This window comes from Anguilla anguilla, chromosome 1, assembly GCF_013347855.1.
Source record: "Anguilla anguilla isolate fAngAng1 chromosome 1, fAngAng1.pri, whole genome shotgun sequence".
In the NCBI taxonomy this organism is placed as follows: Eukaryota; Metazoa; Chordata; class Actinopteri; order Anguilliformes; family Anguillidae; genus Anguilla; species Anguilla anguilla.
In genome coordinates, this window is record NC_049201.1 from 83555541 (window position 1) to 83572735 (window position 17195).

Sequence of the window (17195 nt, forward strand, 5' to 3'; positions counted from 1 at the left end):
ACATTTTGTGATTATATTGTGCTTATTACTGAACAGATCCCATCTAGAGTATAAATTCACATAAGGTGAATTTGTTTTTCACATTCTTAATGTTTATTTTTTTTATTGCTAGAATTCAGAGCATACCTTGAATTTTTTTAAACAATCATTCAATGAACCAAACAAAATAAACCTATGCTTGAAGAATTTAATAAGTAAACCGTGTACTGTAGGTGTTACCCCCTGGGTTCTGCTGATGGAATAGAACATGTGCAGGAAAAGCACTAAACACTAAACAGGAGGAGAGATGAATGTAGAATGTAGCTGTACATGAGTCCTGTCTGAGAGTTTCAGATCGATTTCCCCCAATATCTTTTGCAAAGCTGAATTAAGTAATCTGGTTCAGGTAATGGTTTTTTGTATGGGGCTCCTGAACCTAAGAGTGTTTACCTGTGCCTGATGCCTATCACACCTTTTGCAGACTCATCAATATTAAGCTCTTCTGCTTTTACAGACTGTTTATACTGTACATCTATTGGAATAGGACAAGCCTCAGACCTTGGCAACAATGTACGCATTAGCAGATAGCTTCCTGCTAGTAGCTTTAGTTCACATTGCCAATACAGTCACAGATTTTTCAATTCAGTCATGCACATGCAGCTGGATGCATATTTTCATTTGTTATTGTTTACAAGATCTCAAATAAAGACAAAGTTCATTTGGGAACAGACAGAGATGCTGAAATTAAAAAAAAACAAAAAAAAAACAAAAAAACAAACAGAAACCATGTCTGAATTAATTGCGCATCAGTGAATGGAATAAAGGTCTCAAGTGAATTCATACATGTGCTTATGTGAGATGTGTGATTGAACTGCTGTACCCATTTAAATGGTTTGTGGACTGGGAAGGCCTCTGTTAGTGTAGAGAGAGGGTGGTGCAAAGTGGGGGGGTGGAGGAGGCACAGAAAAAGGCACAGAGACAGGGGAGTGTTGTTCAGGTATTTTTGTTGGAGGGAAGGTAGCCAGCTTTCCAGAGAGTTTTAAGAGTGATCGATAAGCAGTGCTGTATTGTAAGTTTTAGTAGTGATAGCCCGTCCGCACATTTCCAAGGAATAAACAAGTCAAAGGTGGAATTCCTGTGCTGGCTGGCTGTTTCCGAGTATTTGCTCACGCTACAGAAACACGGCAACGACGAAGCACTCACCCACGGCCTTACGCCATGTTGTTTGCATGCGTGTGCATGCGTGTGCATTGAAGTGTGCACGTCAGCATGTCTGTCTTATAGAGCGTGTGGATTCATGAATTTTGCAAACAAATGCAAAGTTTCACTTCATTATTGCATATGTCAAAATGGATCAGGAATTATGCCTGTAAGCAGAATTGATATGTTTATTTTATAATATCCAAAATAAACATAATTGCAATTGATTGGGATTAAGAACAGCTGTTGTCATTGATATTCATATTGGAATCTGAATCTCAATAAGAGAATGGAGTTACCCAGCCTTTTAAAAATGTACAGTTAGTCCTGACCAGATGCAAAGCTAATGACTGCGTTTGTTCTGCCATTTTTATCAGTTAACTTTTCAAATGTGCATGACTTGAAAAAGGGGAAGTAAGTCAGATCTGCATCAGCACATTCTAATTTATATTTAATGTGAAGCATGTTATTTCCGATCATACTCAGCCACACTGCTCTGTCTGTAAGGCTGTTTTATACTAATGGCTAATTAGCAAAGCACTGAGGCCAGATCAGAACTCTCTCCTGGTAAGTGCATTATCATATCATTTAATTTAATCAAAACTATGTCACAATATTTTGTGGTGCAAGAAGATTGAACTGGGATAAATCAAAAAATAAAATGTATTTTCAGACTAGAAATGATTGCTGTTTCTTTCATACAAATATCAAGTGTCAAGTAACATCCTGTTTGAGTCTTTGCTGTCTGGACTGTGTGAGCTCTTCATAAAAAAACGTATTTAGGGACATTAGCAGCACTAACTCACTATGTGCGCTTGTGTAGTATTTGTTAGTCTGGTATTTTTTGCTAATAAATAGAATACTCTGAGTCTTTGTTTCTGCCATTCATTTTCAGTGTAAATAATAATCAAGTATATATGTGTATTTTGATGAGTATTTTCAATCTGATGCAGCCATGCTCTTCAAACCCCTGTTGGTAATCGTCCTCTCTGTGTCAGGTAAATTGTTTGTGTTTTTTTTCCAAATGTAGTTCTGATGTTTCAGTCTGGATATACAGTATTTATCAGCATGTGTTTCTATTTATTAGTCTCCCTTCATTGTCTCAATCAGAAGCAAAAGTGAATACATTTAAATCGCTTTAAGGAATGTATATAATTTCTATAAAATAATGTTCTACAGTACATTAGCTTCGAGTAGTGCAACGTTTCTCATATGAAGAGAGGCGAACAAAGAGAGAACTTATAAGATGAAGTTCCTCTTCACACTCAGCTTTAAAACTGAGACAGAGGCATGATATAAATATCTGACTTTACTAAATGATCGGAGCTGTTGATTGTGCATGTTGCGTTTGAATGGTGAAAAAGTATTTTGGTGCCACATGTTTTAATAAAAGCAGTTCATTTTCACTGTTAGCAGAACATAACAGTTTTCGGCCGAGAGTGTACCCAGACACTCACTCTTAACTTGCTTGGCATAATGCTACTTTCTAGCAAAGCTTGCTAATAAGCAAGACTTCCTGTGCCTGTCAATCTCACATTTTTGGCGGCTACTGACGTCTACAGATGTCAGTTAGTATTGAAATAGCTAACAGAGGGACAAAAGATTATGTTAATTTGTTTGAATCTGCAAATTCTTATATCACCGAAAAAAACAAAAAATATAAGTTAGGTGCAGTAGTTTTAAAGTTTTGTTAACTGAATCCCTTATCTGTCATGTTGCCAACACATCTGTGTTTTAAATTTGTGTGTGTGTGTGTGTGTGTGTGTGTGTGTGTTTTTCAGGTGTTCTGAGCCAGTGGGGATGGAGAGTGACTTACACCACTGAGGGAATCTGTGCCTTAAATGGGTCTTCAGTTGACATGAGCTGCACTTACTCATATCCCTCACATCACACTGTGCAGAAAACATTCTGGTTTATTCACTGGAATGAGACACAGGAGCCTGAGGACCTGTCCCAGAATGCAGAGTACTCTCACCGTGTGGAGTATCTGGGGGATAAGAACAGTGATTGCACTTTCAGAATAAAGCAACTGAAAGAAAGCGATTCTGCAATATATCGCTTCAGGTTCCTGACTGATAGCCAACATGGAAAATATACTGGTCTGCCTGGAGTCTCATTGACAGTTACAGGTAATTCTAAACTTGCTTTATATACTATGAACTGGCAATACTCTTAATCATTTTCTAATAGAAACAGAATGGTCTATTTATCATGTTGATTCTTGTGTGCAGGTCTTCAGGTGAAAGTAACAGAGAATGAGGCACAGAGTGTAAAACTGACCTGTAGCAGCACCTGCACTTTGAGTGGCAGCCCAACCTTTACCTGGTACAAGAATGGAAAAGTTGTGCCCTATGAAAATAAATACTCCCTTAATTTAGCCAGCACTGATGATACAGATCTGTACTCCTGTGCTACAGGAAGAGTCACTTCCCCTGCAGTCAATGTGAAATGTGAGTGTCTGCCCACCTTCTGTTTTACTGGGAAATAATGCATGCAGGGCCGGCCCGAGGCATAAGCGAGCTAAGAGGCTGCTTAGGGCCCCCGTGGCCACCAGGGGGCCCCCATGCGGTATTCATCCCCTATCGCAAAACCAGCGTTAGTAATTTAAAATGGAATGACAACCGAATATTTCATAACGTAATGTAAGACGGATTTTACGAAGCAGCCATGCCCCCCCCCCCCCCAAAAAAAATGGAGATTTTGGGGTCTCAGTTGACTTCAATCTTTAATTGAAATGAAAAACTGGACCATTTACAGTAATATGCATTCATACATTTATTGTGGGTATTGTACAATGTAGAATTTTGTTGAATAACTCAGTATATTGTGGTAATGTATTTCTTCTTCTCACTCAGGTGTAAAGGTTGAAATGAAATCTGACACAGTGAGTGAGGGAGTGAGGGTGACACTAACCTGTAAAATCACCTGCACTGACCTGACTGGCAGCCAAACATTCATCTGGTACAAGAATGGAAAATTTCTACAAAACACCAACCAGAAATATCAACAAGATGACTACCTTCAGTTCAATGCCAGCAGTGGAGATGCAGGCAGCTACTCCTGTGCACTGAGAGGTCATGAGAATCTCCCGTCCCCAGCAGTGACTCTCTGTGAGTATTTGAGGACAAACTCATTTATTTCACTTTACTGAGTCTCATTTGTTACTCATTTTGAAAAGCGGTGATGCAGTTGTAATTTAATGTAACTTTAGAAGACATGAGAGCAGGGCAGAAGAGCAACCTGCAGATAATGATTAGGAAATGGAAGTTATTATGTTTAGAAACGATATCGGATTAAGCTAATTCTTAAAATTGAAAGAAAGATGGCATTGCAATAATAGCAGTCAAACAAAATGACATATTGATAACATTGAGGAAAAGGAAACATACTTTAACTGAGTTAAGTGTGAGATCTATATAAAACTGCAGGACCTGTTATTTTCTCTTTCAGATCCTCCTAAGAGCACCTCAGTATCAGTGCCCCCCTCTGGTGAAATAGTGGAGGGCAGTTCAGTGACTCTGACCTGCAGCAGTGATGCCAACCCACCAGTGCAGAGATACGCCTGGTATAAGAATAATAGAGCTGTATCCTCAGAGACAGGAGGACCAGAGGACAGTTACACCATTAAAAACATCACACTGCAGGATGCAGGAGAATATACCTGCCAGGCAGGGAATGGGATTGGGACAAACATCTCTCCTCCTAAACATCTTGATGTGCAGTGTGAGTATATCAGTGCATCTCAGCTTCAGACACACAAAGCAAAGAGTCAGTATCTCCTGAGTGTCTTTGGGCAACTTCACAGCAGTAAGACACTGAGTAAAGCAGTCACACTGGCCAGTGGAGGAGAAATCAGATATAATTACATTATCATACAGTGATGAGCCTGATCATACTGACATGTCTAAATGTAAGTGCAAGTAAAACATGAAGTCATTTTGAGTTTACAAAGGTCAAAAAACGTACCACATGTAGCTGTTCAACTTTATAAAAATGAAGTTATCATTATTAATGACGACGCTAAAAAGACATATCTAAATACTGCTGTCACTTTTGAAAACGTGATTCTGCTGTGTCATTTTCCAACTATCATAAAAAGCTACAGTATATCCAGTTCATTTTGTAACAAAGCATGATATACTGGGATATTTATTGTAACAGGTTCTGCAGTCCTTTTCCCCACAAACCACACAATTTGTCATTGTTAGAGGCACCAAGGCTTTATTGTGCGCTCTATACCAAAAACACGGAAACAAAACCAAAACATAACACAGACGATAAGGACGGGGATTAGATGGCATGCCGCTCCCGCGTGCGTCTCTCATTCCAGCACCCCGGTCTCACTGCAGGCAGAGCATATACACAATTAGCAATCAATTGTAATTGCAAACAAGCGTGGTTGTTAGCCAGCTATACTGCTCCCACTCCACCTGCAAATGGCGTCCTAAACCACACCACCCGTCCACATCACATTGTGAGATTTCAGCTCCATTATAAACATTACTTTGAAATAAATGTCTCTGCTAGTGTTTTGAGGCGCAACACAACGAGTGAGAAATTATATGGAATTTAGCACATTTATCTAATGACTTTAGATGCTCGCAAGAATACCTCTGTGTGACTTTTATTTAAAACTGCAATACCTATTATTTTCTCTTTCAGATCCTCCAATGGGCATCTCAGTATCAGTGAGCCCCTCTGGTGAAATAGTGGAGGGCAGTTCAGTGACTCTGACCTGCAGCAGTGATGCCAACCCACCAGTGCAGAAATACACCTGGTTAAAGAAGACTGGATCTGTATTCTCGGGGAGAGGAACAGAACGGAGTTACATCATTAAAAACATCACACTGCAGGATGCAGGAGAATACTACTGTGAGACAGAGAATGTGATTGGGACAAAAAGATCTACTTCTAAACATCTTGATGTGCAGTGTGGAGATCAGAGAGTCAATATCTCCTGAGTATCTTTAGGAAACTTTGCAATCGTCAGACACTGAGTAAAGCAGTCACACTGGCCAGTGAAGGGAGAATCTTATGACGATATAATTAATTTAACATGATGAGTAAGCCAGATGATACGGACATGTCATAAGTTAAACGAGTAGTCATTCTGAGTTTGCCCAAGCCAAACAAACATACCATATATACTGTAGATGTTTTATACCAAATAATAGTTACTCTTAATACACCAAGCAAACAGGTTTGTGTGTTTCTTTTTCAATTTTTAACCTTTCTAAATAATGGTAAATAAAATTTCTTATCTAAATACTGCAGTCATTATTGAAAGCTTTTCTAACCTGTGTCTCATGGCCATTTACCAACCCCCATAAAACGATGCAGTATATTCTACTCATTTCCAAACAAAAAAAGCATTTGCAGTGTGATATTTCAGCTTCATTATAAACTTTCCTTTGCAATAAATGGTTCCGAATCTATTTGAGACAAATCACAGAGATTGAGAAATTATATGGAATTGAACACATTTCTCTATTGATTTTAGATGCTCCCAAGAGCACCTCAATATCTCTGAGTCCATCTGGTGAAATAGTGGAGGGCAGTTCAGTTCAGTTCATCTTCTGTGAAAGTAATAATATGCAGAGCACATTCATTTAGGTATTCATTGATCTCAAGATTCTGAGATGCTGTTACTGCACATTTTAAGTTGTGGATTTGCTGACTAGGCCTATGTCATTTGAATGGCAGGAAAAATCCCATAAACTACGCAATCAGATAATTACTAATTAAAAAGATAAAATGATGAAGCATGAGAAGGAAAATGATTATCTAAAAATACAAGTGAAATGCGAAGGTATTGGGACTATTTATAAAAAGGGCAGTACTTTATACATCGGATCATCCGATATGGATGTAAATGCCCCCACATTTTTCAATCTGCTGGAGTACAGAGCGAACAACAACAAAAATTGTATCACTGTCCTGATACTTTTCCAACTTATATCAATGTATTCACATGATAATAGAAAGATAAAATAAACATTTTATAATCAAACTTTATGTCTAGTGCCATCCTGGAGCAGAGCACAGCAATACTGCTTGGCTCAGAACACTCATGGAGCTCAGACCTCTACTCCTGTGTCAGACAATATAAAAGGTGAGTAACACGTAATGTACAGTAACACCTCTATCGTTTTGAAGAAGGGTGATTGTTCCTGTTTCAGTATCTGTTATAGATCGCTTGCATATTTGATCACCAATATCTAGTTTGTTTGCTGGTTGACACACCTAACTCATGTTTAACTGTGATTTAATTGATTTTTGAGTGTTGCATTGACCTTCCTACCTTCATGCATGCACTTATTTTACACAACTCTGGATTAAAGTCTCTGCTAGATAAATGTAAACTGAAATGCTATCTCTGTTTATTTATAGCAGGAGATACGACAATGCTCGTATGGACAGTTGTTGGAATCTCTGTGGCTTTTGCACTCTTTACTGTCATGGTGTGCACAAGGTAAATGTTTGCAATGCAAAAGCATCTGGGTACCAATCATCACTGAGAAGACATGATTATAGAAATTCACCATTAGATATAAGAGAGATATGCAGTATTTTTACTAATTTGCCGTTGAATTCAGAGGAGCAGGTAGGAATGTTATGACCAAATGTCGTCTGGGATGGCTGATCCACAGCTCCTGAAGGTCTGTTACTCACCCCCCCCCCCCACCCCCTTACAGCAGGAAGAAGAGCACCAACAGAGAGAGAGGGAGAAGCAGACGCTCTCGTACTGTAAGTAACAAGTTCCCACCTGGATATTCTCACCATTATAACCGTACCAGCCGTTCAGAAAAGCAAAGGACAGTTCTGTGTACAGGCTGTATTTTTATGAAACTACAAAGTCAGTAGGTCTGTGCTGAGCGGAAGACACAAAGCACAGATACACACCAGGCAAGTTACAGTTCATCCAGTTCATCACTGTGTGATGCAGTCATTTTCAGTCTTCCTCCTTATTTTTATTGGTTAAAACTATTGAGGAATATTTCCCACTTAACTCTCAATATGTTGCAATTGTATCTGTGGATATTATTTAGTATGATTTTTTGACATGTGAAAAATATACTTCTGTAATGTAAAATCTTCAAGTGATTCTGTGATATATAATCCACTAAATCAACAGAGGAATCCGTTTTCTGGGACAACAGAGTGGATAGGGAATGCAAGGGACTGTGTGGCCACTCTGGTTCCCTTTTAACAGTGCAACTGGAGGCGCACTTATGTGTGACTGAGTCTCTTCCTGTGTCTCATCTCAGAGCAGAGCCTTCAGAGAGTGACAAACGCAGACAGCGACACAAACTCTGAGCTTCAGAGAGCTGACGAGGCCTCAGTGTGGGATTAAAACACACAGAGGAGAGAATCTGCAGAGAATGAGAAATGGTGGAGATCAGGGTGAAAGAGTCTCTTTTTGTTTTTAACTTTGCAGAACTGCCGTCTGTTTCTGCTAGTTTATCCATTTTATGAACAGCTGTTGGTGGAGGATTTTTCCCAAAGTACTGTAACCCTGCTGCAACATGCATATTCATATATGTAACCCTGTTACACACACGATCGTAACTCATGTACACGCGCATGTATTCTCTCACATTGAATGGGAAGATTATAATGCAGATAAATGCAGATTATAATCTCCAAACTCAAGTCACTTTTAAAGGCAAGTCACTTTAAAGGTTTCACGTTTTACATTGCCTTGTTGTATTGAGCCCATATTTACTGTTTCTGTCTGTTTAGCTATTTGAAATAATGCATCTTTTTAGTTGTTTTCTTTACATACATTGTTTTATTTTTTGTATTACTGTATTACGGTTTATTTAAGCATTTTAAAGCACTCAAACCTCTGTTCTGAAAAATATTATCATTATTTTCTACATATGGCCATTATGTTTTGCCTGCATATCCACCCCCCCCCAAAAAAAATAATTAATAAATAAATAAATATGTAGTAAAAGTCATCTTTATGAAATATCAGCATTGAAATTTCAACTAATTATGTGCATGAAGGACCATATAACTGGCAAAGCAAAACCGAAGTTCTAAAAGGTTGCATGAACATCAACGACAGAAACAGTGCTGCAGCACCAGAACTGAACAGAGATGTGAAATGAAATAAAGAATATAACAGGCTGCAGGAAGTGAGCGGCATTTTAACTTCCTCCACTGTCTGTGGTCAGGGTGGCACTCGTCTGAAATTAGGCAGCTTCACCCACAGCCGCGCCCGCTACTCCTCTGCACAAAAGAGCCAAGCAGGGGCACCTCACAGTACCCGCTTTGGGGCCCCAGAGCAGTGCTCCAGGTGGGGATGGAAACTGCAACCTCAGAGCTCCCAGAGTCACACTCTGGACCCCCAAACCACCATACTGCACTGCTGCGATACACAAAGATACAAAAACTACGCCTGTCCACTCCTTTCATCTTCTGTGAAAGTACAGTGTGTGCAATCTTTATGTTAATAAGCGGGTTATAGGCTAAGCATCAGCAGCGTTTTGTTGATGTTTCGGCTTCATGTCAAAAATCCGATGCATGAAACATAAACACGACTGAGCTACGTATGGTAGCAATGGTAAAGCATGCTGTTTGTGGCAGTAAAATTTTCCTAGGAGGGATAGATGGATGCAATACATTCAATCTACCTGTAGATGGGGCAATTATTAAAATAGATGAGTCCTGTATGTACATTTCAGATCAATTTATTGGAAGATCTTTTACTAAACGGAATTAATCTGGTTTAGGTAATGGATTTTGTATAGGGCTCCTGGCTGTATGAATGTTTAATTGTGCCTGATGCCTATCACACCTTTCACAGTCACTTTTATATTATCCTCTACTGTACATGTATTGGAATAGGGGTGGCACGGTGGTGCAGTGGGTAGCACTGTCGCCTCACAGCAAGAAGGCACTGGGTTCGAATCTCGGTTTGGGGCCTTTGTGTCTGGAGTTTGCATGTACCTCCAGGTACTCCGGTTGCCTCTCACTGTCCAAAAACATGCAAATAGGCCAATTGGAGACTCTAAATTGCCCATAGGTATGAATGTGTGAGTGAATGGTGTGTGTTCCCTGCGATAGATTGGCAGCCTGACCAGAGTGTATTCCTGCCTCTCGCCCAGTGCATGCTTGGATAGGCTCCAGCACCAGCTCCAGCTCAGGATAAGCGGGTATAGATAATGGATGGATTGATGGATGTATTGGAATAGGCAAAGCCTCAGATCTTAGCAACAGTTTGTGTTTTGTAAACATAGTAGTTATGTTTATTGTATAAGAGTAATATGCAATAATGAACATAATTATTGACATCTGAATTTCAATAATACAGTGGGGGCAAAGAAATGAAAATTACCTAGTCTTTTTGACAAGGCACTACTGGTCCAGTCCAGACACAAAGCAAACGACTCTGTATATTTTATTTAAAAGTTTGTATCTGATAAAATCTAAAATGAGTATTACCTTCAGCAAGTGAGTCAGATCTGTAACACATTCTTCTTTTATATTTAGTGTGAAGCACTTCATTTATGATCATATTCAGCCACACTGCTCTGTCTGCAAGGCTGTTTTATACTAATGGCTCATTAGCAAACCACTGAGGCCACATCAGAACTCTCTCCTGGTAAGTGCATTATCATATTATTTCATTTAGTCAAAATTACGTCAAAATATTTTGTGGTGCAAGAAGATTAAACTGGAATCAAATATAAAATTAAATGCATTTTCTGACTAGAAATGATTGCTTCTATACAAAAATCATTCATCAAGTAAAAGGTGTTTGAGTTCCTGCTTTCTGGAATCTTTGTGAGCTCTTCATAAAGCCCAAAGCATTTTTAGGCATTAGCAGCACATTAACTCACTGTGTGTGCTTGTGTAGTAATTGTTATTCTGGTATTTCTGCAAATTAATAGAATACTCTGGCAGTCGTTGTTTGTGCTGTTCATTTTCACAGTGTAAATAATAATCAAGACCTGTATATGTGTATTTGGATAAATATTTTCAATCTGATGCAGCCATGCTCTTCAATACCTTGTTGGTAATCGTCCTCTCCATGTCAGGTAAATTGTTTTTTTTTCTTTTTTCCAAATGTAGTTCTGATGTTTCAGTCTACATATAAAGTATTTATCAGCATGTGTTCCAACTTATTAGTCTCTCTTCATTATCTCAATCAGAAGCCAAAGTTAATACATTTAAATTGCTTTAAGGAATTGTGGCACCGTACTGGGCATGACAGTGCAGGCGGGGTCGCACAGAAGTACACAGACCGGAGGTTTGGCGAAAAATAGCCCAACAGGGCCTTTTATTTAATCAAAATTATAGACAAAACAAAACCGAACTCAACAACTAAAGTCGCTGGTCTTTAAAGTAAAGTAAAGTAACCGAATCAAGGGGTAGCAACGTCCGGGAGACAGCTGAGGGGATCCCTCTTTAAAGCCAGAAGAGGGATGTGATCCTGCGTCTCCACCGGACTCTGAAAAGCAGGGGAAAAGTTATAAACAGTTATCAACAGCCTTTCTGCAGCCCAAAAACCCTCCTCTCAAGTGAGACAAAGGCCTCCTTTTAAGCTCCCAGCCCGATCCCCTGGAGTGGCGGCAGCTGTGTAGCCTCATTGATTGCAGGTGTGTTGAGTGCAAAGGAGGGAGTTGGGGAATTTCCAGTTTGCCGCTCTCCAGGGTCCTGAGGCTGGGCTTCCTAGAGTGGTGCTGTCCCAGGTCCTGAATCGCTGGCCTGGTGGCTGGTTTTGGCTGATGCCTATAAGGCTCAGCCTATGGCTATGGCATGCCCCGATCCACGCCACAGAATGTATATAATTTATATAAAATAATGTTCTACACTACATTAATTTAGAGTAGTGCAACATCGCTCATCTGAAAAGAGAGGGGGAAAAAGAGAACCTTTAAGATGAAGTTCCTCTTCACACTCAGCATTGAAACTGAGACAGAGGCATGATATAAATATCTGTGGCTGTACTAAATGATCGGAGCTGTTGATTGTGCATGTTGCATTCTTAGAATGACGACACAAGTATTCCGGTGCGTGTGTGCGTGCGAGCATTTGCGTACGTGTGCGCATGTGTGTATGTATGTTTATGTATACATGTGTTTGTGTGTATGTGTGCTCATGTGTGTGTGTGTGCGTGTGTGTGAGTGTGTGTGTGTGTGTGAATGTGCTTTTATGTGTGTTTGCATGTGTGTGTGTGTGTATTTTTCAGGTGTGCTGAGCCAGAGGGGATGGGGAGTGACTTACACCCCTGAGAGTATCTGTGCCTTAAAGGGGTCTTCAGTAGACATGAGCTGCACTTACTCATATCCCACATCTCACACAGTGCAGAAAACATTCTGGTTTATTCACTGGAACAAGCCACAGGAGCCTGAGGACCTGTCCCAGGACCCAGAGTACTCTGACTGTGTGGAGTACCTGGGGAATAAGTACAGTGACTGCACTTTCAGAATAAAGCAACTGAGAGAAACTGATTAAGGAACATTCCGATTCAGGATCTTGACTGACCTTGATGGTGGAAATTCTACTGGAGAACCTGGTGTCACGTTGGCAGTCACTGGTAATTATTTTATGCTATTAACTTAGAGGATTCTCCTCCCACAAGTATGACTGGAAGCTTTATTACATGTTTAATTTGCTATTTGCAGATCTACAGGTGATGGTTAATCCTGACTCAGTCACAGAGGGACAGAGTGTGAGACTGACCTGTAGCACCACCTGCACTCTGACTGGCAGCCCAGCCTTCATCTGGTACAGGGACGGATCTCCTCTGTCCTTCACTGATCAGAGTCACCAGTTCACAGCCAGCAGTGAAGATGCAGGCAGATACTCCTGTGCTGTGAAAGGCTATGAGCTTCATTCCCCTGCAGTGGCTCTTAATGTGAGATGTGAGTACCAGAGGCCAAACTTCTTCAAATCTCACAGTTTTGAAAGTTTTCAACTCTAATTTTCAGCTAAATTGTACAGATTATACTACGCTGCATGTAAATGTTCTGACATTAAAGCATTGGATTAAACTTCAATACCTGAAAACATGCCATGATGCTTTGATTTGAAAATACAATGTATGCCTGAGTCTGGTTTAAATTTCACATGAAATTACAAATCATTGTTCCCTCTCTCAGATCGTCCTAAGAGCACCTCAGTTTCAGTGAACCCCTCTGGTGAAATAGTGGAGGGCAGTTCAGTGACTCTGACCTGCAGCAGTGATGCCAACCCCCCAGTGCAGAGATACAGCTGGGTTCGGAAGAATAGAAGATATTATCTCTTATGGAATGAATATGGATCGAGTTACACCATTGAAAATATCAAATCCGGGGATGCTGGAGAATACTACTGTGAGGCAGAGAATGCGATTGGGACAGACAGATCTCCTCATATTAATCTCAAAGTGCTGTGTGAGTAATTCTGTACTGTAATTTAGAATGGCTTGGATGGGCAGCATCTTTAGTGAAAATAGCCAATGCATATATTTCTGAATGCTGCAGCCTGAGTAGAACATACAGTTTGATTAACTGCTGGGTGATATAATTAAAAAACATCATTTTAAACAGTGTGATATATGTTATGTACAGTACATATGCATATATGATAGAGTAATGTACTAGTGTAGTCCATATACTGTATGCAATCTATATATTGTATATGTATATCTAGTGAAGTTCCATATATGTGCCTCTTCATTTCTGTGCATTAAGCCTGAAATGCTGGAAGAACTGAGGGTGTGAACCCATACTCGATTTCATTTAACTGAGCTGAGTAAGTGTGACATCTATATAAAACTGCAGGACGTGTTATTTTCTCTTTCAGATCCTCCTAAGAGCATCTCAGTATCAGTTAGTTGCTCTGATGAAATAGTGGAGGGCAGTTCAGTGACTCTGACCTGCATGAATAATGCCAACCCACCAGTGCAGAGATACGCCTGGTTTAAGAAGACTGGATCTGCATTCTCATGGAGAGGATCAGAATGGAGTTACACTATTAAAAACATAACACTGCAGGATGTAGGAGAATACACCTGTCAGGCAGAGAATGTGATTGGGACAAACAGATCTCCTCCTAAATGCCTTGATGTGCAGTGTGAGTATATCAGTGCATCTCAGCTTCAGACACACAGAGCAGAGTCAGTATCTCCTGAGTGTCTTTGGGAACCTTTGCAATAGTAACACACTGAGTAAAGCAGTCACACTGGCCAGTGAAGGGAAAATCTTATGAAGACATAATTAATTTAACATGATGAGTAAGCCAGGTGATACGGACATGTCATAAGTAAAACGCGTAGTAATTTTGAGTGTGCACAGGGTAAACAAACATATCATATGGACTGTAGATGTTTTATACCAAAATATAGTTATTCTTAATCAACCAAGATATTTGGTTTTTCTTTTTCTTTTTCTATTTTTAACCGTTCTGTTACACATGCTGATGACCATAGACACCTGAAAGCTGATAAAAAATGGCACTGTTACATGGTATGTCCCCATGCTAAATCAAGACCATTTACCAACCCCCATAAAACGATGCAGTTTTCTACTCATTTCCAAATAAAGAAGAAATCGCAGTGTGAGATTTCAGCTTCATTATAAACTTTCCTTTGAAACAAATGGTTCTGAATCTATATGAGACAAATCACAGTGATGTGTTAAATTCTATATAATTTCTCAATCTCACCCCTGGAGTCATAGTATCTGAGTCATAGTATCACTCACTACACTGTATGGCCTGGACCACAGGAGCCATCATCCAGATTAGAAAGCATGACTCACTTGCCCAGAACCTCCAAGCACAACTCTATGGTCCATCAAGCGTCTCAGAGAATAGGTCTGATCTAGGATCAGTTTTGCCTTTAGGTCATTATGGATAAAGCTTGGATATGAAGAGAGGAAACATGATCTGAGATCAGCCCTCTTACTCTGTGATACTCTAGGAATAGGGATGAAGTTCAGTTTTGGTTGGTGCCCAGTCCGAGGAAGGCTATAGTCACCTGCCTGAACCCCCCCCCCCCCCCCCCCACACCCAACCAGTAAGAGGCTCTTTTCATTTTCAGACCAAGTGAACTCAAGTTAAGCATACTGTCAAAATTTAAGATCACACTAAAATGGACAAACCAAAGCTTCAACTGATGCACCAGGGACACATTCAAACATTTGTCAGAGCTCTCTGGCTACTTGTTCATCACTTCCCAATGGGAAGACATCTCAGTGAATCTGTGCACACTTGTTTGAAGTTGACATGTGCATGTGCATGTTCGTATTTCATATGTAATTCAGGTTATTGTTGTAGTCTGTATTTCCGGTCACTTGTCTCCCCAGTACTGTCTCTGTGTCTGTGTTCCCTGAGCTGCTTCACTCCCCTGTACTTGTGTGATTTCACTATTCGGGTGGTTCCGGGTTTTCGTGGTTTCCCCCCTTCTTTCCAGTCTCGCTTTACTTCCTGCTTATTTCTAGTTTTACTAATTTCTACTAATCCCTACTAATTTATAGATTGTAAAGTACTAACCTCACTAATATACTAACATGTGAATATTACTAATGGACTAACACACACTAGTTTTGGGTTTTTGATAGTTTAGATCACTATACTAATACATTAACCAGTCTCCCCTTTTTCATGCTGCGCTGTAGCTCCGCCCCTTTTCTTTCTAGCCTGCTCTAACGCTGAGTTCTGCAATTGCCTGCACCTGTCTCTTGCTCTAACTGCACCTCTCTCTCTCTGCACGTGTTTACCTGCTTCACCCAGGCCGTCTATTATCATTGTTGTCTAGGTGATTCCAGTCCGCGTTTTGTCAGTCCCCTGTCATTGAATTAGTTTTCCTAATGTTCTTCACCTGGATGTTGTTTGTTACTCCTCCCTCACTCACTTAACCCCTCCTTGATTGTTACCTTCCCCAGTGTATAAATGTCAGTCTTTTCCACCAGCTCAGAGTCAGAACGTTGATCGTATTCATTGTGCCGATTATTTGTAAGCCTTTGTCTATCGAGATTCCTGCGACACCCCTTTGCCCGACTTCGAGTTTGCCTGCCCCTTTTGGTTTTGTTTGCTTCTGGTTCGACCTTCGCTTTGCCTTGACTTCTCTTTTGCCTGTCCCTTTGTACCTTCGCCATTCTGATCTCCTGGTTTTTGATTTTTTGCCTGTCTTTTCACTATTCTTTTGGAAACTCGATTCGGCACCGTCCTCTCTCTGATTACCTGGCTTCGAACCTCGGACTGAATAAAGACAACGTTTTTTGGATTTCCCTGGTCTGCGTGTGGGTCCTTACACAGAACATCACAGTTATTTGCTTATTTTTGATTTATACCACCTAAAGTACATCTACACAATTTTGAAGATATATTATAGTTTATATATTTTGGGGAATTATGGTATGCACGTTCATCTGTTTTTTTTTTGTTTTCTTTGCTGGTTTTGAGTGTTGCATTGACCTTTGACCGACATTTATGCATGCACTTATTTTACATGACACTGGATTATAGTCTCTGCTATATAAATGTAAATTTAAATGCTAGGTCTGTATATTTTCAGCAGAAGATAGGACAGCGCTTGTATGGAGGGTTGTTGGAATCATAGTGGCTTTTGCACTCTTTGCTGTCATGGTGTGCACAAGGTAAATGTTTGCAATGCAAAAGCATCTGGAAATCAATCATCACTGAGAACACATATACTTACAAATGACCCATTAAATGTCAGAGAGATATGCAGTAATCTTTCAGTTTTGCTGTTTAATTCAGAGGAGCGGGTAGGAATGTTATGACCAAATGTCATCTGGGATGGCTGATCCACAGCTCCTGAAGGTCTGTTACTCACCCCTCCCCCACCCTTCCCACTTTTCAGCAGGAAGAAGAGCACCAACAGAGAGAGAGGGAGGAGCAGACGCTCTCGTACTGTAAGTAACAAGTTCTGGATATTCTCACCATTATAACCGTACCAGCCGTTCAGAAAAGCAAAGGACAGTTCTGTGTACAGGCTGTATTTTTATGAAACTACAAAGTCAGCAGGTCTGTGCTGAGCAGAAGACACAAAGCAC

The 17195-nt window shown here is 40.1% G+C and overlaps 3 protein-coding genes across 3 annotated transcripts in view; all 3 read left to right on the forward strand.

The window, feature by feature from the left end:
- Positions 1-17195, forward strand: part of LOC118232142 (basement membrane-specific heparan sulfate proteoglycan core protein-like) — a 1449502-nt gene that overhangs the window by 813942 nt on the left and 618365 nt on the right. The window lies entirely within an intron of this gene.
- LOC118232246 (B-cell receptor CD22-like) overlaps positions 1-17195 on the forward strand; it is a 282573-nt gene that overhangs the window by 218421 nt on the left and 46957 nt on the right. The gene's annotated exons all lie outside the window — the stretch shown is intronic.
- On the forward strand, positions 1662-14444 carry LOC118232180 (B-cell receptor CD22-like). The gene is made up of 6 exons (XM_035426914.1): positions 1662-1746; positions 2133-2177; positions 2961-3308; positions 3411-3629; positions 4035-4289; positions 13981-14444. The coding sequence occupies exons 2-6, from the start codon at positions 2135-2137 to the stop codon at positions 14331-14333; spliced, it is 1218 nt and encodes a 405-aa protein (XP_035282805.1). The 5' UTR covers positions 1662-1746; positions 2133-2134; the 3' UTR covers positions 14334-14444.

Excerpts from the sequence above, each read along its gene's own strand:
- LOC118232180 (XM_035426914.1), top strand. The coding sequence starts at position 2,135 with ATGCTCTTCAAACCCCTGTTGGTAATCGTCCTCTCTGTGTCAG. Across the intron at positions 3,309-3,410 it reads AGTCTCATTGACAGTTACAG|GTCTTCAGGTGAAAGTAACA; the intron begins GTAATTCTAAAC and ends TCTTGTGTGCAG. Across the intron at positions 3,630-4,034 it reads CCCTGCAGTCAATGTGAAAT|GTGTAAAGGTTGAAATGAAA; the intron begins GTGAGTGTCTGC and ends CTTCTCACTCAG.